This window comes from Saccopteryx bilineata, chromosome 2 (assembly GCF_036850765.1).
Source record: "Saccopteryx bilineata isolate mSacBil1 chromosome 2, mSacBil1_pri_phased_curated, whole genome shotgun sequence".
In the NCBI taxonomy this organism is placed as follows: Eukaryota; Metazoa; Chordata; class Mammalia; order Chiroptera; family Emballonuridae; genus Saccopteryx; species Saccopteryx bilineata.
Genome location: NC_089491.1, coordinates 110,437,569 through 110,463,053, shown reverse-complemented (window position 1 = coordinate 110,463,053; position 25,485 = coordinate 110,437,569). Strand labels below are relative to the sequence as shown.

Here is a 25,485-nt window from a genome sequence, read left to right as displayed (position 1 = left end):
GAGAAGGGGAGGGGTGGAGAAGCAGATGGGCGCTTCTCCTGTGTGCCCTGGCCGGGAATCGAACCCGGGACTTCCGCATGCCAGGCCGACGCTCTACCACTGAGCCAACCTGCCAGGGCCTCATTTATGTATTCTGAATTGATTTCTTTGATTGCAACTGAAGTCAGAACTATGATCTGAACTAAGTTTCACATGTCAAAGATGCTGAACAGGTCAGAGCTCTTAGGCTTGGAATTCCTGGTTGGTGTAAAGATTGTTTTGTAAGCTAAATCACAGGCTTTCCAAACAAGGTCTTGAAGCTTACCAACCGGCTTCCCATCGGTTTTCTCACCTAAGTCCTAGGAGAGACTTGGACAGAGCCTAAGGCACTGTTGACATGCATTTGGAATACAAAAATATTCTTGTTTCCATTTGTAATATATTCCACTCTGTGTATATTTAAATAAGTATTTCCCCCATTATTTAATGATTTCATAAAACAAAATCCATGCAATATGGAGCTTTATGGAGATGATGTCTCAGTGGAGGCATTGCAGGTCCGGATGAGAACATGACAGCCTAAAAATTAAGTGCATTTCTCCGAGTTCAATGGTGGGCAGATCGATGCGCTCAGTGAATCAGAAGTCAGAGGAGTCAGAGATGTCAGTCAAGTCAGAAGCAAGTGTCTTCTGCTGATACTCTCTCATTTCCAACCTCTGCCAGATGAGAACTTTAAAAAATATTTGTTGGAAAACCATCACAGCAAGTACCACTAGACTTCACAATAATAATAATAATAATAATAGATATTTCTTCAGGACTAGCTCTGTGACAGGTAGTTTACAGGTGCTCTCTTGGTTCTGACACTATCCTATGATGTAAGTAGTAGTATCTTTATTTTGCAAATGAGGAATCTCAGGTTTTGATAGGATAACTAACTTATTCAAAGTCCCATTGGTGGTGAATGATCCGCTGGGCCACAAAGCCAGGCCTGCCGGACTCCAGAACTCATGTTCTTTATCTTTAAAGTTAATCAACTGAGCCTTATAACTCACTGCCTATGATACAGGCACAAATCAAGATGGGTCTACCTGCAACAGCATGGTGATTACCAGAGTGAAGGGGGATGGGCAGGTAGAAGAGGGAGGGGCATAAATGGCGATGGGCTGAGACTTGACTTGGAGTGCAGGGGTCTCCAAACTTTTTATACAGGTGGCCAGTTCACTGTCCCTCCGACCTTTGGAGGGCCGCCACATACAGTGCTCCTCTCACTGACCACCAATGAAAGAGGTGCTCCTTCCGGAAGTGCGGGGGGGGGCAGATAAATGGCCTCAGGGGGCTGCATGTGGCCTGCGGGCCGTAGTTTGGGGATACCTGCACAGCATACGGATGACGTGTTACAGAAATGTACACTGAAGCCTATATAATTTTATTAACCATTATCACCTCATTAAATTCAATTAAAAAAAAAGGACTGGATCAACCTGAAATTTCTACTAGAAGGCCAAACAATTAATGCTATGCTTTGAATGATGTGTAGATGAGGAGGTAGTACTCAGTGTTTTAGATTCTACATACTATATATACATCCTTATAAAAATGAAATTTTACAATAATACAAGAAGAACAAAATCTTAATGGAGGAAGATGATCACCAAGTAAAGGAGGGTCCTCTAGAAATCAGGTGCTTGCTTTCTAATTCAGAACTATTTTTCTCACACTTGAATATCTTCAACATAAAGATTGTGACCATAAAGAAAGGAGACATAATTTTGCTATCACACATTTTTATTATGCAGCTGGTTGTTTTTTATTATTTATGGCTCTCAAGAAACTTAACCACTCCTACATATGTGTTAAGATGCAACTTTGTATATTGTAAGATAAAGAAACATTCTTTCTTCTATGCTGTATGTTTGAATGTCTGTACCTAAGATCCATACAAATAGCAGCCCCACTTCTAGGTTTTGATGCTATGGAAATACCAGCATATCAGTGTGCAAAGATAGGTATATAAGGATGTCTCTCACTACTTTAGATGTAATGGTGACATAGTTAAATAAATTAAATGTCCTTCAATGGAGGATTGGTATTCCGTGTAATAGAACATCGAAAATAGTGAGGTAAATATATGGGCAATGGTCTTAGAGGTTTTGCCTGACCTGTGGGGGTGCAGCAGATAAAGCATTGACCTGGAACGCTGAGGTCGCTGGTTTAAAACCCTGGGCTTGCCTGGTCAAGGCACATATGGGAGTTGATGCTTCCTGCTCCTCACTCCTCCCCCCTCTCTCTCGCCTCTCTCTAAAATCAATAAAAAAATATTTTAAAAGAAATTTTATTAAAATAATGTTACATAAAAACTTGAATTCAGAATGATATATAAAATTTGAGTCATCTTGTCCTAAAATCTGTGTGTGTGCGTATGTGTAATATGGTGTCCTTTGTAAAAAGTTCTAGAAAAAAATTCTAGAACTATTTATACCAAATCATTAAAAGTTGGGGGGGTTGCAAGTTGTGGAGAGACTCTCACTTGTGATTTATTTTATAAAAAATGTGTATTGTTATGATAGATATAAAAGTGTTTTGGGATTTGTTTGTTTGTTTGTTTTACAATTGGCTTGGCATTCAGTGCTTACCATTTAAGTTACAACTTCCCTTTCCATCTAATTTGTTCTTCTTTAAGAATCCTGTTTTAATTATAGATTTAACAACTATATCTTTGTTTTTTTCCTGTCTGTCTATGTCTCGTACCGTCTCTAAAGGAGGCACTTCCCTTCACTTCTGTTCAGATTCCACGGTGGTCCCAGTTCTAATTCCAGCGCTTCTGTAACACATTTTATCTCATCCCTCTCATTTAATTCCCCTCTTCAATCTCATTTCAAAATTTGTGTTCTTCTCTTACATTCCATATCATAGTCTTCCTTGCAATAAACTCACTGATATATTTATATAATCCACCATGAAATTGAGAAATCTGAACACATATTAATTTCCTTTCAGTTAGATTACATTACATTAGTGGGTGCCCCATTACATTTCAAAAATTGGTAACATTTTATTTTCGTAAAATTTTTGAACAGTTCCATCTTTTCCTTATATCATAACCTGTTGCTGAAGAGTCACCTTTACTCTATGTCAAATCGCCAACATCCTCAATTCTATATTGTAATTTCTATGTATAATTTCATTTGCTTCCTCTCTTCTCTTATGTAAACACATTTCAAGAGGCTGAAATGGGAGATGATGGTCAGGATAAAATATCTTAGTCTTGTGCAATCATTTCCTAAAATGAGGCCAAAATATTGTCACATACAGTATCACATGTGACAAATTTAATAAAATCTTCTCAGAGAAACACAAATCTTTATAGTCAGGTTTCTGCAGAAATCAGGCCAGGTGGCTTCCTTTTACCATGTTAAACAGGAGTATTTACAATAAGATAGAAAACCAGGGAAAGAGAGTGAAATCCCAAACTGATTTGCAAACAGGAGTCATCCGGGAAGGGAGTTTTGCTGTGTCACAAGTGACTAGTCTCTGGTTGTGAAAGAGAATGAATCATCTCCCTTTGAAACAAGAGATAAGTGGAGGAAAGAGCTGTTTAAAATTTTTTTTACAACTGTTTCCTTTTGAGCTGTGACTTCGTAAACTGGAATGCGATTCAGAATAGCTCCCCTTTGAATCCCACATTTGCTTGAAGCATTTTTATTATCTCTCTTTTCCTTCATCCCTTCATCCCATTTCATTTCTTTCCTCCCTCTGCTCAACAGATTTACACGGACTGGGCCAACCACTACCTAGCAAAATCCGGCCACAAGCGGCTGATCAAGGATTTGCAACAAGACATTGCGGATGGAGTCCTGCTAGCTGAAATCATCCAGATCATTGGTAAGACCTGTCCCCTGAGAGAGACCACAAAAGCATCTACTCCCACTCCTTCTGGTAAAATACTATTTAAGTTGAATGCATACAAACTTGGTCCATGTAGCTCTCCCCTGATTTAATTATGTCTTTTTGTGAGAATGTTTGAAGAGGCAGTTGGGCCATACTTATAAATGGTTAGAACTGTATCTTGCATACACTGAGTTGTCAGAAATGAATGCCTCATTAAACCATATGTGTCCCATGTGTGCATTTCATTAGTTGGAGCAACTTGTGCACTCGGAGATTCCTTGAAACTGTATCCTGACCCAGCAAGGACATTTGTGAAGGTTTCATGGCAGCCGTCATTGAGCACAGGCCAAAGGATTAGCAGGAACTTCCTTCTCACTCGCTTTTCTTTTTTTTTAATTTGCCTGACTCGTGCCTATGGAATTGGTGGCTGCTAACAAGTGTGTTCTCTTGTACACACACAGCTTGGGAGATAAGAGGGAATATAGCCGAGGCATTTTGCTTGGTGTTTTTTTTTTCCTTAGTCTTCTTTTGTGTTTCACTTTCTTATACTTAAGCATCTTTCTTTTTATCTCTCTTTTATTTCTTGGCTTTAGCAAATGAAAAAGTTGAAGATATCAATGGATGTCCTAGGAGTCAATCTCAGATGGTAAGATTCATATTTATTCTAAATATGCTTATCTTCACTTCCAGCTTTAACCGCATCTATGTAAGTTGACTAGAAAATTCTTTTGCATGTCTTCCTTCTTGTTCACATGTTCTATCATATATTGTTAGGGTACAGTTTATGAACAAGTGATAGATAGCATCATTATAGTGGAATATGGATGACTCCTAAGTAACATATTTCCAGGTGTTTTATCACATCCTTGACATCTTTTTTGTTTTGATGTCTGAATAATTTAACACTGATCTTGGTGGTAATAAAACACATTTCCAATTTTAAGTGCAGTCTTTTTGTCTGGACAACTGGCTTAGAGAACAGAACTTACTATGTGCATTTTTAAAATACATAAATAGTTTTTTCTTTGTTCATAACAAAGTCCAGTGCAAACACATAGATTCTTCAGCACATTTGGAAATAGCTCTAAAGGCATGCTTCTGGAAGTTTGCTGAGCAGTGACTAATTATGAGGTAAGAGTCATAGCCTCTTCCAGAAAGTCATCAATCTAGAGGTCTGTCTCTCCCTCAGTATTCTCTTATCTTTACCAACTGGTAAAACTTTAAGTTTTATAGTAAAATAATAGGTTGATAAACTGCTGAAATAAAAATTCACCCCTTAATGAAATAGCCACAACTTAATGTTAGAGGACAACTTGAAACACAAAATGCCTTAACTGAACTTACATCAAAAGATATAATCAAGAGCGGTAGCCAAAATCCACAATATGAGGTCTCCTCCAAAACTTTTAGCACAGGATAGACATTTTATAAAAACTTTGTGAGTTCTTAATTGTCAGAGACTAGAATATGAAAGAAAAAAACTTTTTTGACCTGCTGACCTGTTTTACTTAAAGAGAAGACTAAAATCCAAAATAAGAGAAGGAATTTATTTTGAAAATGATTAACTAGCACATCAGTTTTCTGTGTGTGTGTGTGTGTGTGTGTGTGCGCGCGCACACGTACGTGTGTGTGATGAGCACTCCAAGGACCTGTTCCAATGTTGTGAACTCTGTGTAGCCATTGTGGGAAAAAAATCACTATTGAGAAAGACTCTAAGATATTAAGTTTAAGGGAACTTCCTGATTTAATTACTCTGGGCACAAGCATGACTTTATAGAGATTGATTATAGTTATTTTCTGAAGTCTTACTGAAAGCATTTATATAGCTTCATCCCCTGCTATAATAAAAGCTCTGTGACATTGAGAAGACATGTAACCTCTCTGAGCCTCAGCTTCCTCATCTATAAAATGCTCTCCAATTAGGGTATGATGATCGCATGTAATTATGAACATATTTAACTACCTAAACTGATATAAGAAATACAGAATGGTATTGCTACGCACTTTATAAAGACCACATACATGAATTAACACGTGTTAAAAGATTTTTAGGGCTTTAATATCTTTAAAAAATCTTTCTAGACCCTAAATATTGTATACTATGTTTCTTAAGCCCAATGATGTTGGTTTTTAAATTATTTTTTTCATTATTTCAACCATAAGGAGGTGTTGGATACTAAAGCTTTCACCTCCCCACTGTCATTCCAATTTGATTCTGATGACAGGAATTTGATGAAAAACTAAGCTCATTCTTATGAATGACAGGAGAAAAAAATATGTACAAAGGTTATAATTGGATAGAGATTCAATCTTTAGATATTCATCTGAAATATTTGCACCAGAGTCTTCAAATCTGTAAAAATATCCTCAAAAGTATGACTATTAATTTTTTATTACTTCCTACTCTTTATTAGCCCCCAAATGTCATGTAACATCTAGTATGCATGTCAGGTTGATATTTCTGCTTCTTATAAAAAACAAATTAAAAAAAAACAGAAATATCAAAGCCTGAGATATATAAATATAAAGCAGAGGTAGCTCTTCCAGCCAAAAAGTATTAGTCAGAATCACATTGGATTTTGAGTAACTTAGATTCTAACTTTTTCTGATGTGGTTTAACTTTGAATGGAATTGGCATGCCCTCAATATGTTGATTCAGAAGAACACATGTGATTTAAATGTAATTTTTTTGATTGATTTATTTTGCCTCTGTTCTTAATTGGCATTGGCACTATATTATCAAGAATAAAAATTCCAGATTTTAACAAAAACAAGAAAGTAGAGGAAAGAGAATCATGATAGCATGACTAGACTTATAAATTTCATCTATCTATTCCAAACAGGATGTTTCCTGTATTTTTATTGTATAACAACTGAGAGGCACTGTGTCAGGAACACTGTGTGCTATTCTTACTCATAGAACTTTTTTGACCACATCTGTTCATATATCTGGTCTTTTATGGTCATTGGCTGCTATTTGTATTTAATAACACAAGGTAAGGTAAAATTAGGTTCACTACAATTTCTAGTCACAAGTTGTCTTTATTTAAATTTCAGACCTGATAACTTTAATTGAAATATCTTAATCCTTTAAGAATAGAAATTTTCTTGTGGTAAGACTCTAGAATATATTGATGGATTCCTGTAACAGCCAAACAACTCATATTTATCTAATATTAGCTGAGCATCTAAGGTACCAGGTATAGGGACAATTGAAGATCGCAGGAACAAATATTTAAATAAACAATAGCAATGCTATTGCTTAGGCAGGAACAAAAGGACTCTGAAGAAATGAGCTCTGTGTGTGTTAGACACAGATAGACCATGGTGGTTTAAGCACAGTGAGAAATGTTTAGAGGGGACAAGGGAAGTCTCATCATGTAGGACCAAAGTAAAGAGTTTGCATATTATTCTTTATTGGTTGAGGAGCCTTTAGTAGACTTAAAGTGGGGCTAAGGAGTGACCTGATGTCAATATTAAAAGTGTCACCTTAGTTGCTTTTGGGAAACTGTAGAATACAGGTTGGTCTCAAGTTATATGTCAAAGATGAAGAGGATAGGGAGTATAAGATGGTCTCTCATTTCTTGGCCTGAATGAGTAAGTGGTTATCATTAAACAAGATGATTAATATAGAGGGAGAAAACAGGCTAAAACCATGAGGGGGAAAGATGACACATTCATATTTTGACAAACAGAATTTGAGATATCCACTGGAATATGAAGTAGGAAGTGACTTTGTGCTACTAGGCATGTGTTTTTGAAGATCAGAAGTAATGTATTGGTTAGAATATACCAAGTGTATAGGTAATGTTGAAACCATGGACAAGGATGAGATCTCAAAGGTCTGTGTAAAGTCAGAAGGGAAGAAGGCTGAGGGTCTCACATTGGGGAATATGAGTCTGTTTGTGATGAACATATGTGTATGATCCAGAAAAAGGAAAGAGCGGTGAGAGATTGAACCCATTATTGAGAGAATGGGGATCAACAAGTATGGATTGTTAACATTTAGGGTCACTGTGATTGCTTAAGCTATAGTAGTTGAACTAACTGGGTAAGACAGGGTAAAGTAAGGCAAGCATATGTGGCCGACACTGTCAAATGTTACATTGCCAACTAGTTGGTGAACTGGAATGTGGAAATTTCTTCTGGTAATTAGACTGGCATTGATGACCTTTATGTAAGCATCTTCTGTAGAGCGCTTGTGTGTTAAGGAGTAACTAAGGGGTACAGATGTCCATCGAGTCTTAAGTAATCTTTTAAAGAGTTTCCTGTTGATTAGAAAAATAAAAAAATACATAGAATTTGAAAGAAAGGCAAGATGAGGGGAGTTTTTTGCAAGGAGGAAAGTAAACAAAGGAGGAGGAAGCAGTAGGAAGAGAGAAGGAAGACCTAGGGGGAAAAGGAGACAAGTGATGATTTCAAATTCCACAGCAAGTAGCAAAGGAGGAAATTTGGTCTGTGTTGAGGATTTAATGTTGGAAAAGAATGGTGATACATTTTTCTTTGTGCCATGTCATAATGGAATATGACTGTATAAAGATGTATTTTACAATGGCATACATAGAAATTGGAAGAATTCAAATCAATATGATAATTTCAAATATTAGATACTATATATTCATTTCCATATGATTCTCTAATGGTTACGTTATTAAGTAAAGAAAAATCCAACTGTAGTATCTAATAATAGATAAAGAAAATTCAAAAATAATCCTTTTAAGTAACGTGAACCAACGGGTATATATTTAAGAAAAATATGGACTTGTCCTTTTAGCAACTTATTAACACTATCGAGAGATTGTGATTCATATTTGTTCAGAGATTTAAATTATGGCTGTCTTTCCTTAATAAACTTGAGACTAAACTCTCCCTGAAAAATAAACTTAGTTTTTAGGAGCTTATTCTACACTATATTTAACATCGTCCAAAGAGGAAGTTACTAATATGGACAGCACCTGTTAAGTAATTTCTAGGTGGGTGGTATCAGGATTCAAAATATATGCTGCATGCCGCAACTTTGGTGAGATTACATGAGGAAATAAATTAGTAAACTATGTGAATACCAGGAATGTCTAGAATGCCCAGCAGATTAAATATAGCATGGAAAAAATGCCCAACATTCATTTGAAATGCAAAAGCACAAGTGCAAGGTTATGAGACAAAAATGTAAGACATGTAGAGGAAAAGCTGTTTTGAAAACAAAGTTTTCTTTATTTTAAAATAGACCATTATATTGGAGGACTTTTACAAATGCATAGAAGGATTAGGAAACTTGTTTATGTGAAGTAACTGCAAACCAAGAATTAGATTATATATCTTAGCTAGGGATCTGGCAAACGTCCCAGCTTGTCCTTCCTCTTTGCTGCTGCTTCTCTTTGCCTCACCTGTGTTTTCTATCATCACATCATGTTATTGAAGACTTGCTGATGTAAGAGTTTTTTTTATATTCTTTTGCCTCTTTCCCTTTTTAATTCCTAGAAAATAGGAAATTAATTTTCAGTGTTTCCTTTATTATCTGATTCCGTGACCCACAGGGTTATGACCTCAGGATAATTACCATATAGATTTCACAGGCATCTTCATTCCAGTCCTGTTGTTTGCAGTTATCTGGACAGTGAGACTATCCTTGAGAGTAAAAGTATCCTGTACTTCTATCAGTTCTCTGTCCTTAAAATGTTTAATTCTTCCAGCCACCACATGTAATTGCTGCTTTTTGAAAAGACCTATTTAGATAAGATGGGGTTTCTCACCAAATAGGGATGGGAGAAAATATTAGAATGCTCTTAAAGGTTTAATAAAATCTTATAAATGGCTCACTGCAGGATTCTATCACTCTGACTCAGAGGAGTGGAATATTACTAAGATAGTTCATTCACATGATCCCCTGCCATTTTGGAATGGTTCATCTCTGAGAATGGCTAGAAAGAGATAGCTGAATGAAGACAAATGCTTTACTATGAACAAAGCCCTGATAGCTAACAAAATACTAGATTAAAATCTCTCCTTTTTAATTTCATTAATGATTTCCTTCTTTTCATATATATTCAAACTCTAGAAGAAAAATAAATAACTACTAGTATTAGAAAATTTATATTGAAGTTATTAAAATATTACGTAGCTGATTTTTAAAACTGAGTTTATCTGTAGAAGTTGTTCTGTATACCAGTAATTTGAAGTTTCGATGAAGCAATTAAAAGAAGATGGAGACATTGAGAGGAACTATGTCATGTTGAAAGGACAATGGTCACTGGAATTCTAATTCTTACTCTTTGACCCAGAGAAAAAGAATTCAGTAAATGCTCAAAGTCTCTGCCTATGTCTACAATGAGGAAATTAGAACTTTAAAGTCCATTGAAACTGACTTGCTAGATTGATTTAACAGAACACCAAAGACCATGGATTCTGTTCAGTATTCTATTCTAAAGATGTATTTGGATTTTCAATCCTCATAACTTTTTAAAACTATATTCATTTTAAAATGGGAAAGATATCCCCTAAAATACATTGTCTATTTTATAAAGAAAAATTGAAACATGGAAATTATTATTTTTGTGGGAGTTATCTGGTCTGCCATTCAGAAATTGAATAAATGTTGAAAATACAAGAATGCTTTCGTGCACTGACTTTGTATTATGGAATAAAGGCTTTAAGTGTGAGTATTGTTTTTAAATTGGCTTAGCAAATAGAAGTTGAAGTGAAGTAATTAATTTTGGATTAGATTATAGATTCTATGTACATTTATTTTCTTTTTAGAGAGAATATATAAAAGTTTTCCTTTTCTGGAAGGAAATTCATATATATATATATATATATATATATATATATATATACACACACACACACACACTAACCTTTGAGAAATGTTAACATTTTTTACTACTTATTTATTTATTTGAATTTATTGGGGTAATATTGGTTCTCAAAACCATGCAGGTTTCGGGTGTACAAGTCCACTAAACATCATCTCTATACTGCATCATCTACCCATCACCTCAAGCATGGATGTTCCCACCACCATTTATCCCCCATTTCCCCCCCTCCACCTACCCCACCCTCCTCCTTAATCTCTGTCTATCACCAACTCTGTGTTAGATACCTTTTTTTTTTTTTGCTTAATCCCTTCACCTTCTTTCATCCAGTCTCCTAATTCCCCTCCCTGATATGTCAGTGTTTAGAGGCTTCTAATCTATATTTAAATATCAACTAATTTTCTAAACATTTAGCATACTCTTTATTTTGATCATCTAATTTAAAATGCTATAAATTGTTTCCTATTGATAGGCCAGTATCCCAGTGAACAAAATGTACAATCAAATGTAGTATTATGAAAAATATTTTGTAGTGACCCTTTCATAATGTTAGGTTTTTTTTTTGTTTTTTTTTTTTAGAGAACTTACTGCTCCATCGTAGAAAATTACCACGTACAGTACTCTATAGTAAATATATAACAGCTGAAGAACTTTTAAAATCATACTTTGGAAAACAATATACTAAGATATGAGCTCATTTTAAATATGAACTGTGATATTTTGAGCTTAGAAACCTGTGACACAAAGAGAACTAGATAGAGGGTGACAGGACAATCTGACTTTGGGTGATGGGTATGCAACATAATTGAACTTTAAGATAACCTGGACATATTATCTTTGAATATATGTATCTTGATTTACTGATGTCACCCCATTAAAAATAAATACAATAAAAAAATAAAGAAAAAAAAAGAAAAAAAAGAAACCTGTGACAATTCAATAATGTTATAAAAAAAAGTTACTTCTAGCCTGACCAGGTGGTGGCGCAGTGGATAGAGCATCTGACTGGGATGCGGAGGACCCAGGTTCAAGACCCCGAGGTCACCAGCTTCAGCACGAACTCATCTGGTTTGAGCAAAGCTCACCAGCTTGGACCCAGGGTCGCTGGCTCGAGCAAGGGATTACTCGATCTGCTGTAGCCCCACGGTCAAGGCACATGTGAGAAAGCAATCAATGAACAACTAAGGTGTAGCAATGAAAAACTAATGATTGATCCTTCTCATCTCTCTCTCCGTTCCTGTCTGTCTGTCCCTATCTATCCCTCTCTCCGACTCTCTGTCTCTGTAAAAAAAAAAAAAAAAAAAAAAAGTTACTTCTATGAGGAGAGAAAAAGGAAATAAAAGAGGGGGAATACTGTCTTCTTGATCTCAGTACAATTATTTGAAAAGTTTTCTTTGATGAGATAATTTTTTTGAAAATCAGTGAACATTTCCCAGCTAGTTGCTTTATGATATTACACTTAAATGATTTTAATATGAGTTCAGTTAAACTGACTTGTGTGGATAGATACAGACAAAAATTCATGACGTACCTTGTTACACTTAAAAATTGTATTGCCCACTTCCTTTGCATTTGCCATGTTCCAAACAAAAAATATTATGAAATCAACCACAGAAACATCAGGTGTTAGAGATGAACCTTAGAGTTCAGCAGTATCAGGCCACTCATGATTCACCTGTTGATTGAGTGTCAGCTATATATATGTGGTGCTGTGCTAGATGCTCTCTTGCATTTTTCACTTAGCCATCATAGCCAAACCTACAAAAAAACTGGGTCTCATAGAGGCTGCCTGTGTTCCTATTCAGTAATTTGATGAATCAGTATTTGGTCTGATGTCTATTTGAGACTAGGCCAATATGTTTTTAAACTTATTAACAAATGCATTTAACAAAATCAGCCCCAGGACACAAATCTTTAAATTCAAATCATCATCTTCATTCCTCCCCCTTCTCTTCTTCCTCCTCTCTTTCTTTTTTATTTCTTCTGCACCCTTGACTTTCCCTTCACCACCCCCTCCTCCTCCTCGTTTTCTTTTTCTGGGTTTTGGTTCCTCTCCCTGTCCCTCCCTTGTCTCCAACCTTGCAAAATAAATAAGCATATATATATATATATATATATATTTTTACTATTATACTTGTTTATTCTATGTACAGCAGGAATATAAACTTTGGTTAGGTTGGGAGAGATTATGGGTGTAAATCCAGTAGCCACAGCCACCATCACAGCCACCTGGCCCATGCAGGTTCGCATTTGATTCAGACAGATGGTAATGAAACAACGGAGCCAAGAACTGGTGGACCATTACTTTTAATCCTAGCTCGCACCCAGCGGGCGAGAAATACACACAGTGAGAAAACACTTCCTTTTCCATTCAGAGCTCCTAAAACCACTGACTTATCCGAGTATTCCTAGATTCAAAGGTTTTTAACCTCACCAGCCTTATTCACCTCTGTTCCCCATCTCTTTCTCTCTGCACAAACTCTGCACAAACTGGCTTCTCCTTCAGCACTCCACCATCTTGGCTGCTTCTCCTTGCAATGCTAATTTCAGGAACTGAGAGAGAGCAAGCCCCGGTTACCCCATTTTATAGTGTAAAAATCAAACCCTTTAAGCCAATATACAAATAAGGAAGTCTCTGATACAAAGTCACTTATCTGAGGCATAAATGGGATTCCTCATAAGAGTGCACCACCCCACATCATGCAACAGTCAAGGGTGTGGGGAAAGCTTAGTTTTGAAAAGATCTTAGTATTAAAAGGGCAGGAAAGGCTTAGTCTTAAAACTAAACCTTAGGATATAATAACTTTGCCAGCTTACAGCCTGTCTCCCACACCCAATGCAAACTATAAGTAAGCAAACATATATATCATATGTACAAACTTATTTGACTGACAATGGGCATATGAGATAAAAAATAATTTTTTGATAAAAAATAATTTATAGATTTTGTAGTGAAACTATGTATTTAAAATAGTGAAATAATTCACTAATAATAGTGAAATAATTCATTGTTATATCTAACTTTGGCCCTACATATAAACATTATTTAAATATAGAACAGTTTTATACCTTTATAATAAAAAAATAAAATTCCTTGTTTCGTTGTCTAAAACAAACTGGAAAGTAGGAATTTATTAAAACCCCACAGAGTATATCTGCAATTTTTAATAATGTTATATTTATAATATTTTCTGTTGACAATTATAGCTTATTATGAAGATTTAATATAAATATAATCTATAATTGACAACAAAATTAAACAGTGTTTATTATCCTGTAATTACCGAGGCAGCTAAAGTGGAATAGAATTTTTTTTTTTTTTTTTTTTTTTTAATTTTTCTGAAGCTGGAAACAGGGAGAGACAGTCAGACAGACTCCCGCATGCGCCCGACCGGGATCCACCCGGCACGCCCACCAGGGGGCGACGCTCTGCCCACCAGGGGGCGATGCTCTGCCCATCCTGGGCGTCGCCATGTTGCGACCCTCCTGGGTGTCGCCATATTGCGACCAGAGCCATTCTAGCGCCTGGGGCAGAGGCCACAGAGCCATCCCCAGTGCCCGGGCCATCTTTTGCTCCAATGGAGCCTTGGCTGCGGGAGGGGAAGAGAGAGACAGAGAGGAAGGCGCGGCGGAGGGGTGGAGAAGCAAATGGGCGCTTCTCCTATGTGCCCTGGCCGGGAATCGAACCTGGGTCCTCCGCACGCTAGGCCGATGCTCTACCGCTGAGCCAGCCGGCCAGGGCTGGAATAGAATTTTTAACAGCAGCAAAAAAATTTTAGCTGTTAAAATTCTAATGAATTTTCCATAGCTACATCCATACCTGTATATCTATATCTATATCTATTCACATATATATACACACAATTCTGTCATAGCATATATGCATTTACATAAAGCAATTCTATAATATATATACTATATATATTATATATATCACACACACATATACACATATGCCTACCATGGAGCTAAACTATTTGTAAACATCTTCAATCCTTACATACTATATTATGGGGAACTATTTTTATCCCCATTTCACACATAAGGAAGCTGAGGCCTCTGGAAAGTAAGAGCTTTCTCAATTTCTTAAAATATGTAAATTAGATAACTAGGATGCACACCCAGTTTTATTTAACTGCAAAACTTTTCATTATTATGCAAAAGTGCTTAATTAATAACTTGGTTCCCTGTATCTAACCACCAATCAACTACACAAACAAGCCAACTAAAGGGCTGAATCGACTATGCTCTACCCTTCTTCTCATCCCACAACACAAACTGACTGGAGATGGGAAGGAAAAACATGCAGCGTAGCATTGTGACGGCACAAGATGTACAATTAATTGGCTAAACTGTACCTCTGCATGCTCATGAAACTCAGCTCACGCTCAGGCTTGCTATAGTTACCATAGCTACACCGACCAGGCCATTATTTCAGTTCCCTGTGGCTGCTAAAACAAACCATCACAATTTTTGTAGATTAAAACAATAGAAATTTCATCTCCCACCATTATAGAGGCCAGAAATCTGAAATCAGTATCACAGGGCCAAAATCAAGGTGTCAGCATCCTAATGTTTCCTTCACAAGCTGGAGGGAAAACCCATTCCTGGCCTTTCTAGGCTTCTGGTGACTCCAGGCATTCATTGGCCCATGATCCTGTCATTCATTCTGTATATTAATCTGTCAGGATATAAAAATGTATTAAAAATTTGAGAAATAGTTTGGACACATTCAAACCTTGTAAACTTAGGATACGTATGAAACAAGTGAAATTTGCCTACTACCTCTGTCTTTACTTTCATGTGACATAATTTCATCCTCAGAATGTCAATGACAGTGGTAGAAAGCATCATGTGACAGAAAGAGCAAGTTTATTGGAGACTGACAGGGTTGGTTTGTTTTTGTGTTTTTTTTGTGTGTTCAGTGACAGGAGGGGAGGCAGTGAGACAGACTCCCACATGTGCCCTGACTGGGACCAACCCTGCAAGCCTACTAGGGAGGTGATGCTCTACCCATCTGGGGTTTTGCTCTGTTGCTCAACAATTGAGCTCTTCTTAGTGCCTGAGACAAAACCAAGGAGCCATTCTCAGCACCCAGGGCCAACTCACTTCAATTGATCCATGGCTGCAGGGGGTGGGCGGATGGGAGAAAAGTGAAAAGGGTAGGGTGGAGAAGCAGATGAGTGCTTCTCCTATGAGCCCTGACCAGGAATCGAACCCGGGACATCCATGTGCTGGCGGATGCTCTACCACTGAGCCAACTGGTCAGGATCAGGTTTGCATTTGCTTTTTGACTCTGCTATTTATTAATTGTGCAAACTCAGAAAAAGTATGTCATTGCTGTAAGCCTCTATTGAGTAGGAAAAATAATATCTGATTTACCAGACTTTATGATAAAAATAAAAAAGTTTTTTTTTTTTCTATTTGAAATAAATAACATGAATGTTTCAAACTCTGTATGAATTTCCTTACTGTGTTAGGTTGTTGAGTGGGGTAGGAAGAAGTAACTTCAAGACCATTTTTCTGCTTCTGTTCCTGACATATAGTATAAGGATTCTCATACTGCAGCTTATTTGCCTTGTGTGTTAAGAAGTAATACATTACAAGTGCTATCTTTAAATGAAATACACTAACATAGAATATTTAGAAAATCAAAGTGCATTGTAGATAGTATAGTAGAAAATTTTAGATAGTTTTGTCTGAAACTTTTATTGCTATCTACCAATAAATCTATTTATGTACTGTGTGGTCCTATAAAGTATATGTCTTCAATGCAACACCAATCCTTTCTTTCTTTCACTTGAAACCCACCATTAGCTCCCTGTGCTTTAAGATCAAGTGCAGACCCTTAGCAGGGCATGGAGAGTTCTCTTCATCTAGCTCTGTTCATCGCTACGGCCTTGGCTCCTGCCACTGCTGTTCTCCAGATTTCTAGATACTTGCTTCTAGAGCAGGGGTCCCCAAACTACAGCCCGCGGGCTGCATGTGGCCCCCTGAGGCCATTTATCCGGTCCCCACCGCACTTTTGGAAGGGGCACCTCTTTCATTGGTGGTCAGTGAGAGGAGCACATTGACCATCTCATTAGCTAAAAGCAGGCCCATAGTTCCCATTGAAATACTGGTTTGTTGATTTTAATTTACTTGTTCTTTATTTTAAATATTGTATTTGTTTCTGTTTTGTTTTTTTACTTTATAATAAGATATGTGCAGTGTGCATAGGGATTTGTTCATAGTTTTTTTTATAGTCCGGCCCTCCAATGGTCTGAGGGACAGTGAACTGGCCCCCTGTGTAAAAAGTTTGGGGACCCCTGTTCTAGAGTTTCTTCCTCCTGCTCTCTTTGACATAGATTCTTTAAATGGATAGAAGGCTACCACCCTTTGGAGTGGCTTATTTTCACATCAGTAAATGAAGAAGTTGTGGAGACCGACATAAACGAGTTTCAACTCTCAGGATTCCCAGTTACTCTGAATTCCCTGCTGGTTTCTCACCCAGGACCAGTTCACATAGTGTTCCTTTCCTGAGTTCACCTCACACCACATTCTCTTATTTGATGTATTCTTCCTAACCTTTCAGGGAAGCTCACGCTTCCTTTTAAGCACAGAAATCTAAGGTGGGGGTTGTGAAATGGGTTCTGGTTTTGATATATTCTGTCCGTGACCTTTAACATGTCAACTAATTCTCTAATGACACTTTTCTCATTGTAAAATGGTACAGTAATGGCAGCTTCGAAAGAACTATGTTAGATAAGTGTTAGATAATAGTCACTTTCTCCATTTCTTGTCCCTTGACCTCTAATCAGGAATAAGCATTACTGTGACTGTGTGCCTCTCTGGGTCTGTTTTTCTCTGACAATAACATTTGCATTACATTGGATCTCTCTCTCTCTCTCTCTTTCTCCTCTAAAGTTATATATATTTTAAGGGCTTGGCAATGTTTCAACAAGCTAGTAATTATTTTGTGTTATTTTTCCCCTAGTTATACTGTGATTTATTTATTTTTAATATTTTTAAATTTAATTTTTTAATTTAATTAATTGTGTTTACATAGATTCTAGGGTCACCCTGAATGCATCCCCCTCCCCCCTATTCCCTTCAACACTCCCTTGTCCCCCTCCCGACAGCGCCCTCCCCCCTTCCCTTCAGGTTTATCCTATCCTATCATCCCCTTTTCTTCTGTCCTCTTAATTTTAACCTACAGTTCACATGTAATATTATTTTATATTTGTTTCGAGTGTACAGCATAGTGGTTAGACAGTCATATAATTTACAAAATGATCTTCCCAATATTTCAAGTACCCATCTGACACCGTGCATACTTATTACAATATTATTGACTATATTTCCTATGCTGACCTCTACATCCTCATGACTATTGTGTAACTACCAATTTGTACATCTTAATCCCTTCAACATTTTCACTCAGGCCTCCAACTCCCCTCCCCTTTGGCAACCATTAGTCTGACCTCTGTATCTATGAGCCTGTCTCTATTTTGTTTGCTAGACATTTTGTTCATTAGATTCCACATATGAGTAAAATCATATGGTATTTGTCTTTCTCTGACTGGCTTGTTTCACTTAGCATAATGCTATCCAGGTCAAACCATGCTGTTGAAAAGGGTAAGATTTCCTTCTTTATTAAGACTGAGTAGTGTTCCATTGTGTAAATGTATCACAGCTTTTTTTTTTTTTTTTTTGCAAGAGAGACAGAGATAGAGAGAGACAGAGAAAGGAACAGATAGGGACATACAGGAAGGGAGAGAGATGAGAAACATCAGTTCTTCATTGTGGCACCTTAGTTGTTCATTGATTATTTTCTCATATATGCCGTGACCAGGGGGCTCCAGCCAAGCCAGAGATCCCTTGCTCAAGCCTACAACCTTGGGCTCAAGCCAGAGACATTGGGCTTCAAGCCAGCGACCTTTGGAGTCAAGCCAGCAACTGTGGGGTCATGTCTGTGATCTCATGCTCAAGCCAGCAACCCCACACTCAAGCCGGATGAGCCTACACTCAGGCTGGTGACCTCAGAGTTTCAAACCTCAGTGTTCTGTGTCCCAGTCTGATGCTCAATCCATTGTGCCACTGCTTGGTCAGGCTACCACAACTTTTTATCAATTTACCTACTAGTGGGCACTTGGGCTGCATTCAAATCTTGGCTATTATAAATCACACTACAATGAAGAAAGAGGTTCATATATTCTTTTGATTTAGTGTTTTGGGTTTCTTTAGATATACACTCAGAAGTGGAATCAGTGGGTCATAAGGCAGATCCATGTTTAATTTTGTGAGGAACCTGAATACTGTTTCCCACAGCGGCAACACCAATTTGCATTTTCCCCAAGAGTACACTAGAGTTCTCATTTTTTTACAACCTTACTGACTCTGGTTGTTTATTGATTTTATGATGATAGTCATTCTGACATGTGTGAGGTGATAGCTCATTGTGGGTTTAATTTTCATTTATTTGATGATTAATGACATTTGGCATTATTTCATATATCTACTAGCTACTTGAATATTCTCTTTTGGAGAAGTATCAATTTAGGTCCTCTGTCTACTTTTTAATTGTATTGTTTGTTTCTATGGTGTTGAATTGTATGAGTTCCTTATAAATTTTGGATATTAATCCCTTATCAGATGTAATATCATTGCAAATACCTTCTCTTCTTCAGTAGGCTGTTCTTTTATTTTGTTGATGGTTTCTTTTACTGTGTAAAAACTTTTAATACAGCCTGACCAGGCGGTGACGCAGTGGATAGAGCACCCGACTGGGATGCAGAAGGACCCAGGTTCAAGACCCTGGGGTTGCCAGCTTGAGCTCGGGCTCATTTGGCTTGAGCAAAAAGCTCACTAGCATGAACCCAAGGTCACTGGCTCGAGCTGGGGGGTTACTCAGTCTGCTGAAGGCCCACGGTCATGGCACGTATGAGAAAGCAATCAATGAACAACTACGGTGTCACAACGAAAAACTGATGATTGATGCTTCTCATCTCTCTCCGTTCCTGTTTGTCTGTCCCTATTTATCCCTTTATCTGACTCTCTCTCTCTATCCCTGTAAAAAAAAATAAAATAAAAAACTTTTAATACAATGTAGTATTATTTGTTTATTTTTTTTGTTTGTTTTTCTTACCAAGGAAATCTATCAGAAAATCTATTGCTAAGAGAAATATCAGAAATTTTACTGTCCATATTTTCTTCTAGGAGTGTTATGGTTTAGAATTTTACATTGAATTATTTCATCTATTTTTAGTTTAATCTTATGTATGGTGTAAGAAGGTGGTCTAGTTTTATTTCTTTACATATATCTGTCCCATTTTTCATATGCCATTTATTGAATAGACTATATTTACTGCATTCAATGTTATTGCTTTCTTTTTTCTATATTAATCACCTATATAGGCATGGGTATATTTCTGAGCTCTCTATTCTGTTCCCTTGATCTTTTAATCTGTTTCTATGTAAGTAACATACTATTTTGATTACTGCAGCGTTATAGTATAGCTTGATATCAGGTAGCATAATAGCTCTTTTGTTCTTCTATCTCAATTTAACTATGGCTATTAAGAATCTTGTGTGGTTTCATATAAATTTTGGATTATTTATTTAAGTTCTATGAAATATACCATTGATATTTTGATAGGAATTGCATTGAATCAGTAGATTGCTCTGGGTAGTATGGACATTTAAATGCTGTTAATTTTTCTATCCATGAGCATTTATTTGTATCTTTCTCAGTTTTTTTTCCAGTTTCTTATAATGTTCCAAGTATAGGCCTTTTACCTCCTTGATTACATTTATTTCTAGGTATTTTATCTTATTTTGATGACATTCCAAATGGAATTGTTTTCTTGGTTCCTTTTTTTTAGAAAGTTCATTATTGGTATATAAAATGCAACCAATTTTTGAATATTTATTACGTGTCTTGCTATTTAACTGAATTTATTTATCAGTTCTAGTAGTTTTGGTGGTTCGGTTCTCTATATATAGTGTCATGTCATTTGCAAGTAATGACAGTATACTTCATTCTTTCCTTTTATTTCTGTCTTATGTTGAATAAGAGTAGTGACAGCCTGACCTGTGGTGGCGCAGTGGATAAAGCGTCAACCTGGAAACACTGAGGTTGCCGGTTCAAAACCCTGGCTTGCCTGGTCAAGGCACATATGGGAGTTGATGCTTCCTGCTCCTCCCCCTTCTCTCTCTCTCTCTCTCTCTCTCTCTCTCTCCCCTTCTCTCCTCTCTAAAATGAATAAATAAATAAAAAAAAAGAGTAGTGACAGCAGACGTACCTGCCTTATTCCTGACTTTAAGGAAAACACTTTCAGTTTTTCTCCATTGAGTATGATTTTGGCAGTGGGTTTGTCATCTATGGTTTTTATTATGTTGAAGTATGTTCACTTTATACCCACTTTGCTGAGAGTTATGATAAATAGGTGCTTGATTTTGTCAAATGCTTTTCTGAACATATTCATATGATTATATGATTTTTATCTGTCATTTTGATTATGTGGTGGATCATATTAATTAATTTGTGGATATTATATCAAATTTGCATCTCTGGAATAAATCCTACTTGATTGTGTTGTGTGGTCTCTTAAATGTATTGTTGAATTTGATTTGCTTATATTTTGTTGAGAATTTTTTCATCTATATTCATTAGGAATATTGGCCTATAATATTCTTTCTCTGTAGTGTCTTTATCTGTTTTTGGAATTAGAATAATACTGACCTCATAAAATGAGCTTGGGAATCTTCTCTTGAATTTTCTTTAGAATAGTTTGAGAGGGATAGATGTTAATTCTTGAATATTTGGCAAAATTCACCTGTAAAGCCATCTGATCCAGGACTTTTGTTTTTTGGGAGATTTTTTTTATTACTGCTTTAATTTCATTGGTTGTAATGCGTTGATTCAGATTTTCTGTTTCTTCTTGGTTCAGACTTGCAAGACTGTATGTTTCTAAGAATTTATCAATTTCTTCCAGACTGTTCAATTTGTTGGTATATAATTATTACTAGTATATTCTGGGGTTTTTTTTTCAAGTGATAGGAATGGAGATAGAGAGACAGACTTCCACCTGTGCCCTGACCAGGATCCACCTGGCAGTCCCTATCTGGGACCAATGCTCAAATTACCCGAGCTAGTGCCTGAGGCTGACCCTGGGAACAAATGAACTATCCTTAGCGCCTGGGGCTGACCCTAGGAACAACTGAGCTATCCTTAGTTCCTAGGGTGACACTTTAACCAGGTAAGCCACTGGCTGCAAAAGGTTAAGAGAGAGAGAAGGGAGAGGGAGGATAAAAGGAGAAGATGGTCGCTTCCCATATGTGCCCTGACCGAGATCGAACCCAGTATGTCCACATGCCAGCTGACACTCTATCCACTGAACTAAATGGCCAGAGCCTTCTAGTAATTTATTCTTTTCTTTCTTTCTCTTTCTTTCTTTCTTTCTTTCTTTCTTTCTTTCTTTCTTTCTTTCTTTCTTTCTTTCTTTCCTTCCTCCCTCCCTCCCTCCCTCCCTCCCTCCCTCCCTTCCTTCCTTCCTTCCTTCCTTCTTTCTTTCTTCTTTCTTTCTTGTGTGTATGTGTATGTATTTTTCTGAAGTGAGAAGCGGTAAGACAGAGTGACAGACTCCTGTATGCACCCAACTGGGTCCTACTAGGCATGCCTACTAGGAGGCAATGCTCTGCCCATCTATGCCCTTGCTCCGTTGTAACTGGAGCCATTAGCACCTGAGGCGGAGGCCATGGAGCCATCCTCAGTGCCCTGGCCAACTTTGCTCCAATGGAGCCTTGGCTATGGGAGGGGAAGAGAGTGACAGAAAGAAATGAGAGGGGGAAAGGTAGAGAAGCAGATGGGTGCTTCTGTGTGTCCTGGCTGGAAATCAAACCTGGGACTTCTACACACCGGGCTGATGCTCTACCGCTGAGCCAACTGGCCAGGGCCCTCCTAGTAATTTCTTATAATCCTTTGTATTTCTGTTTTTAGTTGTTACTTCTCTTCTTTCATTTCTATTATTTATTTGGATCATTTCTCTTTTTTTTCTTGATGAGGCTGGTTAAAGGTTTTTCAATATTATTTATCTTTTCAAAGAACCAGCCTTGGTTTCATTAATCTTTTGTATTAATTTTTAGACTCTTCATTTCTACTTTGATCTTTATTGTTTCCTTCCTTCTACTCACTTTGGTCTTTGTTGTTCTTTTTCTAGTTCCCTTAGGTGTAAGGTTAGATTGTTTATTTAAGATTGTTCTTTTTTCTTGAGGTAGGCTTGTATTGCTATACATTTCACTCTTCAGTCTGACCCATAGATTTTTGGTTGTTGTAGTTTTATATTAATTATTCTCAAGGTATCTTTAGGTTTTTTCCTTGATCTCATTGTTGACCCATTATATTTAGTAACATGTTAGTCAGCCTCCATATGTTTGTGTGTTTTTCAGTTTTTTTTCTTGTAATTGATTTTTAGCTTCATGGCATTGTGGTTGGAGAAGATGCTTGATATGATTTCAATTTCTTGAATTTATTAAGATTCATTTTGTGGCCTAACATGTGGTCTGTTCTGAAAAATATTCCATAGAGAAATGTATATTCTGTTGCTGTGGAGTGAAATGCTCTAAAAATATCAGTTAAATTCATTAGGTCTAATGTGTCATTTAAGGCCACTGTTTCCTTGAAGTCAAAGAAATGTTAAAGTCTCTTATTATGAATATATTATTGTAGATCTTTCCCTTTATGTTCATCAATATTTGCTTTATATATTTAGGTGCTCCTATGTTGGGTACATAAATATTTACAAGGGTTATATCAAGTTGTTGAAATGATCCCTTTAGCATTATGTAGTGTCTTCCTTTGTCTCTTATTATAGGCTATGTTTTAAAGTCTGTTTTGTGTGATATAAGTAGTGTTACCACAGAATTTCTTGTTCCCATTTCCATGAAATATTTTTTTCTATCCCTTTCAGTCTAGTGTGTCTGGGTATATGTGGGAGGGACCAAGTTGAACACAAAGGCTGCCTGCCATCAGTACTGGCCCTGGGCCAGGTCAGCAAAAGACCCAAGTCACCCCAAAACTCCTGTCACCTGCTCCTGTCATCCTTTAGGCTCAACTACTAAAAGAGCCAGCCTGGGCCATACATGAGTTTCATAAGGCAGGGGTAAGTGGTGTTCAACAGGTTAATACAAATTCAGATTTGGCACCAGTTCTGGGTTGGAGGACATTCAGCAAAAGTTTCAGGGTACACTGAGACCAGTCACTACCCACCTGTGGCCTTCAGAACTTTGTGTTGGGGTGTGGCCTCAAGGGAATCATCAGGGTGGAGCCAGTAGCATTTATCAGGCTGAAGCAAATGAAAATTTGGCTGTGTGGAGGGCTCTGCACAGGAATGATGGCCCCATGGGGTGTATGGGAAGATGACCCTCACCCTGAAGCCTAAAACCCTACCTGTTCTTGTGTGTCTCTGTCCCTTGAGCCCACTTCAAACTCCTTGAGAATGTTTCAGTAGAAACAGTACCATGGGCCCATGCTGGACCCTCAAAAGAGCTCACAGACATGGGTGAGCTTGACAGGGCAGGGCCTCAGGAATTTGTCAGGTGGAGCTAGTGCTAATACCAAGGCAATACCAAAAGATAATCCCACCAATGGAATGGTGGCATTGGTTGGAAACATGGGGAAAAATGGTTTTTATCCTTTCTGTGTATCTCTTGCATCTCCTTGCCCCAGCTTTCCTGGAATTCTTTGAAAGTATTTCAAGAAAGACTGCAATGTGGGCCTAGGTTAGCAGCTCCAAGTAGAGACCACAGGCATGCAGGAAATTAGCAGGACAGGTTCTCAGGGAATTATCAGGATGAGGCTAGTATAGCTCCCCAGGCTCATGCCATGTGAAGGGAGTACTCCACTCAAAAATAGATGGTATCTGTGGGCTTTGAGAGATAAGGATACAAGACAGAGGCATTGGCACTGTCCCTCCAGCCTCTCTCCGAAGCCACATAACTCATTCTGTCCCTGTGTGACTCCTTCATCCTCTGAGCTGCCATTTCTTCACCAGAACCAGGGTGGATGTTTGTAAGCAAGATCTTGTGTACTTTCCCTTTAAGAGGACACCTGGGTTTCCAGTAGTCACCCATCTCTCTGAGGCAGATGGAATCCCCACAGATTTTCACTACCAGATGCTATGCAGGCATTTCTTCCTGGCATTGGTGCCCTCGGCTAATGAGCCTTAAATGGAGTTGAGACCCCCATACTCCTCAGAGGGCACTTTTGCAGCTGAGATATCCCTCTAGATTCTCAACCACCACACATGGGGTACAGGGCGAACCCATTTGGGGTCTCTGCCCCTCCGACCAGTCTCAAGGTGGTTTCTTCTGTGTAGGAGGAGGCGAGTGTAAGTTTGTCTTAATCTACCATGGTGGATCACTCTCCACCATGACTTATTGAAATAGTATTATTTTGTAGATAGTTGAGTTGTCTCTAAACATTTGGTATTATTAATAATGTTGTAAGTAGCATTTTCTTTTGGTGAACCTTGGAGTTACTGATCTGTTTTCCTGGAATAAATTCCTTGAAGCCATGGGACTACAGAGAAAGAAAATTTTCTCTTTTTTTGCAAAGTGAGCCAGGCTCTGGCCAGCCACAGAATTACTCTAGAAGAAAGAATAATAAGTCCCTTATGTTATAATTTTCTCTGTTTATATGCAACAAGTATAGTGGGTGTACTCAAGCTGGAATAGATAAAAAACCATACAATGGAGTAAAGACAGTCTCTTTAACAAATGGTGTTGGGAAAATTGGAGAGCTACCTGCAAAAAAATGAAACTAGAC

At 37.5% G+C, this 25,485-nt stretch overlaps 1 protein-coding gene and 1 non-coding gene across 4 annotated transcripts in view; one reads left to right on the top strand and one right to left on the bottom strand.

Moving 5' to 3' along the window:
* Window positions 1-43: 43 nt before the first annotated feature.
* TRNAA-GGC (transfer RNA alanine (anticodon GGC)) lies at window positions 44-119 on the bottom strand. Its single transcript has one exon. It is a non-coding gene; the product is annotated as a tRNA-Ala (tRNA).
* Window positions 120-3,793: 3,674 nt separating this feature from the next.
* The window catches only part of NAV3 (neuron navigator 3), a 296,173-nt gene continuing 274,481 nt past the window's right edge, over window positions 3,794-25,485 (top strand). For all 3 annotated transcript variants that reach the window (XM_066257605.1, XM_066257604.1, XM_066257603.1), the window contains exons 1-2: window positions 3,794-3,864; window positions 4,464-4,516. In XM_066257605.1, the coding sequence (XP_066113702.1) occupies window positions 4,514-4,516 (3 nt within the window). In that variant the 5' untranslated portion in view covers window positions 3,794-3,864; window positions 4,464-4,513. The remainder of the gene's footprint in view (window positions 3,865-4,463; window positions 4,517-25,485) is intronic.